The sequence below is a fragment of the Pteropus alecto genome, unplaced genomic scaffold (assembly GCF_000325575.1).
Source record: "Pteropus alecto unplaced genomic scaffold, ASM32557v1 scaffold123, whole genome shotgun sequence".
NCBI lineage: Eukaryota > Metazoa > Chordata > Mammalia > Chiroptera > Pteropodidae > Pteropus > Pteropus alecto.
The window spans coordinates 4,713,951-4,719,450 of NW_006433950.1; the positions used below are offsets into that span (position 1 = coordinate 4,713,951).

Genomic DNA, 5,500 nt, shown 5'->3' on the forward strand with positions numbered 1-5,500 from the left:
ACAAAGTAAACAGCCCCATGACACTGAACGCTCAGAGATAAATTGTTAACTTTCAGGTCAGTTTTCTTTGCATCTACATACTACATATTCTAATAAGAATGGAGTTACACTGTATATATCATTTGTTGCAGTTTTTTTCATTTACAATATAATAATCTTTCCATGTCGCTATAGAATCTTCTAAAACATTTTTAAGGACTTTTTCATTCTCATATATGGATACTTTATAATTTAATACCCAGTTATTGAGCCCCTACACACACACACACACACACACACACACACGCACGCACGCACGCACACACGGGGTTAAAGTCTCCTTAAATGACTCCAGTAGCTCCTTAAATTTTTTCATATTTACATTTGACAGTTACTTGTTCTGGGTCTATTCTACCCATGAGATCACAAGCTCTGTGAGAGGAGAGATCGTGCTTGTCTCATTCACAGCTGTATCATTGCTTGGCAAAGTACTTGATATATAATAAGCACTGACTAGACATTTGTTGAATATTTGGATAAAAGGTTAGTTCTCTGGCTAAATGAATGAATGGATGAGTGAGTGGATAATCAGACCCCAAGAACCAAACCTCTTAACCAATATTGATTTTTTTATTGAGATATAATTGACATATTACATTGTACTAGTTTTAGGTATACGACATAATGATTTGATATATGTATATATTGTGAAATGATTATGCAATAAGTTTAGTTAACATCCATCACCACACAGTTACACATTTTTTTCTTGTGATGAGAACTTAAGATCTCTCTTAGCAACTTTCAAATATACAACACAGTATTGTCAACTGTAGTCACCATGCTGTGTATCACATCTCCAGGACTTATTTATCTTATAAGTTGGGAAGTTTGTACCTTTTGAGCACCTTCACCCGTTTTGCCCACCCCTGTCAACCACCAGTCTGTTTTCTGTATGAGAGGTTATTTTTTGCTTATTTTTTTAGATTCCACATATGAGATCATACAGTATTTCTCTTTTTCTGAATTTCACTTACCATGATACATTCAGTGTCCATCGGTATTGTCACAAATGGCAGGATTTCCTATTCTATGGCAAATCACACACACACACACACACACATGCACAACACACACACCATGTACCACATTGTCTTTATACATTCATCTGTCAGTGAATGCTTTGGTTGTTTCCATGTCTTGGTTATTGTAAATAATGCTGCAATGAACATGGGGAGGAGACATCTTTTCAAGATAGTGATTTCGTTTCCTCTGGATGAATACCTAGAAACGGACTTGTCAAATTATATGGTGATTCTATTTTTAATTTTGTGAAGAACCTCCCTACTGTTTTCATAGTGGCTGCACCAATTTACATCTCACTAAGAGCACACAAGTGTTTTCTTGTCTCCACATCCTTGCCAACACTTGTTATTTCTTGTATTTTTTATAATAACCATTCTAACAGGTTTGAGGTGGTATTTTACCTTGGTTTTGATTTGCATTTCCCTGATGATTAATGATGTTGAGTACCTTTTCATGTATCTGTTGGCCATTGTATATCTTTGGAAAAATGTCTGTTCAGATCATCTGTCCATTGTTTAATGAGGTTGTTTTGCTTTATTTTTTTTTCTGTTGAGTTGTATGAATTATTTATATATTTTGTATAATAACCCCTTGTCAGATATATAATTTGTAAATACTTTCTCCCATTCTGTAGGTTGCCTTTTATTTTGTTGATGGTTTCCTTTGCTGTACAGAAGCTTTTTAGTTTGCTATAGTCCTAGTTGTTTATTTTAGCTTTTGTTGTCTTTGCTTTTGATGTCAAATCCAAAAATTAATTGTCAAGACCAATGTCAAGGAGCTTACCACCTATGTTCTAGGAATTTTATGGGTTCAGGTCTTATGTTCAAGTTTTAATCCATTTTTAGTTTATTTTTGTGTATGGTGTAAGATAGGGGTCCAGTTTCATTCATTTGCATGTAGCTGTCCAGTTTTCTCAACACCATTTATTGAAGAGACTATCCTTTTCTCATTTTATATTCTTGGCTTTTTTTTCTTGTAAATTAATTGACCACATATATGTGGGTTTATTTATCTGCTCTATTTTGTTGCATCGATCTATGTGTCTGTTTTTATGCCTGTACCATACTGGTTTGATTATTATTGCTTTGTAATATAGTTTGATATCAGGAAGTGTGATGCCTCCAGCTTTGTTCTTCTTTCTTAAGATTGCTTTGGTTATTCAGTGTCTTTATTTGTGGTCATGATTGATTTATCGAAACTCAGTCATTAACATCCATGCCCTCCACTCAAAGCAAGGCCTTCACTCACTGCTTGTTGGGCTTTAACTTGATACGCATTTCCAGCCATCTCAGGTACTGAGTTTGCAAGTACCCCTCACCCTAATAAGAGAAAGGAGAAAAAGAATTACCGACAGGTCATATGGTGACTCCAGTGTAAAGAAGAAACATTTTATAGCCTGAATGCAGGAAGGAAAAGAAAAAAGGACAAAAATGTTTAAAAACAGCAGTAAAAAGCAGATTGGGGTATATAGCCCAATATCTACTCCAACAAGCCCCATAAGTATCGCCAGATCTTAATTGTTTATGACGACAGAAAAGGCTAAAAAGGCATGTTCTTTTTATTCCAGAATACCAAGTCTTCCCTGTGTATTAAATGTAGCTAATTGTAGTTTATACTGTTAATTGAATTTTTAGCAGGCAGATTCTCATTCAAAATAAATAAAGCAGGTTCAAGGGGCAAACCTACTTGGCTCATAGCGTTAGTCCATAACAGATAAGAATGCCTGACTGAAATCAATCACACAATGCCAGTTAACTTAGCTCCCAGCAAGAGACTGTTCACATACTTGGTGAAATTGGCTTTGGCCCTGCCAAAGTAGATAGCCTCCTAAAGTGGAAATTCAAACAAATGATTAGTTTTTGCTGGTAGCAACGCACCTTTTTAGAAAATATTTTTTGGAAACATAAGCAAATTGCAAACACACTTGAAGCCACAATCTGGTACCAGTCATATGATAACTCAATCTGAATGGAATTTAACACTTACTGCCTCACCATCACGGGCAATAAATTTAAATCTTGATGTGGCTGGGAATGCAAAGTGATAGAGCCACTTTAGAAAAGAATTTGGCAGTGTCTTATAAAGTTTAACATTTATTTACCTTAAACCCAGCAACACCACTCTCTTAGCTTGTTTCGGCATCTTTGCTCTGGGTGCCCATGTGCCCTTTTCTCGATGCTGCGTGTGGCTTTCTTATAAGGCTACCACTCCTATTGGATTAGGGCCTCACACTTAAGACCACATTTAACTTGAGCTACCTAATGAAAGCCTTATCACTAAGTACAGTCACATTAGGGGTTAGGGTTTTAACATGAACTTGGGCTGGGGGGTGGGGGAAAGGACAAAGTTCAGCCCAGAGTACACTCAAGTATCTATCCAAGAGTAATGAAAACTTGTATCACACAAAAGCATACACATCAGTGTTATAGTAGCTTTTCTCATAATCACAAACACCAAACACTGGAAACAACCCAGATGTTTTTAACTGGTAAATGGATACATGTTGGGACTTTCATGCAGTAGCTATGACTTACCAATAAAAGAACAAAGAACTGACACATGCAGCAACTTGGATGAATCTGAAAGGCATGTTAAGTCGAATGAAGCCAGAATCAAAGTCTACATAGTGTATGATTACATTTACGCGGCATTTTGGAAAAGAGGGGTAGCTGGGGACAGAAAACTGATCAGTAGTTGCCAGGGGATGTGTGAGGAGGGGTTTATACTGCAAAGGGACACTGGGAAACAGGTTGATGGAAATGTATATGTTGATTGTGGTAGACATTTCTTTTTAAAAATTCATAGAAGTGTACACGTAAAATAGTTTTACTGCATGCAAATTTTACCTCAATGAATCTGACAGAAGGATACCTGAAAAAATTAATTTGCCACATACATTTTGATAAAATACTAAATCAAGAAAGGACTTTCAAGCACAAAACATTAGGATAAAACTTCGTTGGGATAGAATGGGAATATGAGGTAAAGAAGAAAAAGGAATGATATAAAATTTCTAGTTAAAAGTTTTGTAAGTGTATTTTTAAAGTGGATTATAGTGTCAAATTGCTAATATTTAGAGTCTGCTGACTTTGAAAATAGACATTAACAAGCAGCATATTTTAATAAAATACATATTTGATGTTTTATGACCCATCAATTTTACTTCAGTTACATTGTTTTACTAAAAACAGTAAAGAGAATTTTATCTCAAAAACAATTCAAATTTTTTTTGATGATGGAAACAAAAATAAGCAATATTTTAAAATTTAGTATTCCTCACCTAAGTACAGGAATATCTTATAAGCTTATTTACAAATATTTATAAAGCAGTTGTAGTCAACTTCTGTTCTTGTCCTTCCTTGATCACCTTAAATCAGCATTGATAGAGCAAATCCTACCCTAATTACTGTGACTTTTTTTTACAGGGTTTACGACTAGGGTTTCATGGTCTCTCCAAATTGTTCCTGAAGCATCTTGTTATCTTTCCGGTGTTCCTTCTCTCCTACCTCCAGGTTTCCTCCCCATCTTCCCTACTCCTATTAAAGCTTAAAAAACTTGCTTTTGTCCCAATATTTCTTCTCGGTTTATTTTACGAGCCTCACTGAGCAATGCCTTTTGGCTTCTCAAGCATGAAAATATTTTATACTATACCTATTTATAAATGAAAGATTGGAGATAAAGTGATCCGAGCCTTTATATATGAAAAGAAAGCAAAATAAAAGAATAAAGGTAAGCCAATTGGGTGATTGAGGATAATACAAATAAAGACACTGACAGCGAATGTATGTATACTGGCCCAACGGTGGGAGAAGAAATTACTGCTTTAAAAAAATCAATAATTATGTTAAAGACGCAAGTAAAATTTAACTTAGTAAAGAACTAGAAATTAGGAGCGACGCTGAAAATGAACTTCGGCGGACAGCCCCTTTGAAATCCTTATTTTGCCGATAAGAACACAGAGGTGATGGGGATTCCTTCTCGGGACATCTTGGACATTCAACCTGCACATGAAACTAATGTGTTTTGGATGTTTTTCTTCACTAGAGCCCGGCTGGATGGTCTTAGGACGGAGCGCTACTTAAAATGTAGAGAAGCCGCTTTTATTTCAGCCCAGAGAGAGACTACAAGAGTTCATTTAAAAAATTTTTTTAATTAATGGTTTTTGATCCCCCTGGGCCTCCGGCCCGGACTACATTTCCCATCAGGCCGTGCTCAGAACTACGGGTGCCTGCGTGAAGCCAAGCGTTGTTAGCGGCAGCGCAGTCGCTGTATAAGCGGCCGACGGGCGGGCGCTTCGCGGTTTGAATGGCTACGGGCCCGAACCCTCAGCTCACCTGAGGACCGGCCGGCCAGGGGTGCGCTATGCCATCGGGAGGCGACCAATCGCCGCCGCCCCCGCCACCCCCTCCGGCTGCTGCAGCCTCTGAGGAGGAGG

At 37.1% G+C, this 5,500-nt stretch overlaps 1 protein-coding gene across 1 annotated transcript in view; it reads left to right on the top strand.

Moving 5' to 3' along the window:
* The first annotated feature begins 5,301 nt into the window (after positions 1 to 5,301).
* RBL2 (RB transcriptional corepressor like 2) overlaps positions 5,302 to 5,500 on the top strand; it is a 42,905-nt gene continuing 42,706 nt past the window's right edge. The window contains exon 1 of the mRNA XM_025044598.1: positions 5,302 to 5,499. Coding sequence (XP_024900366.1) covers positions 5,428 to 5,499 — 72 coding nt within the window. The 5' untranslated portion in view covers positions 5,302 to 5,427. The remainder of the gene's footprint in view (position 5,500) is intronic.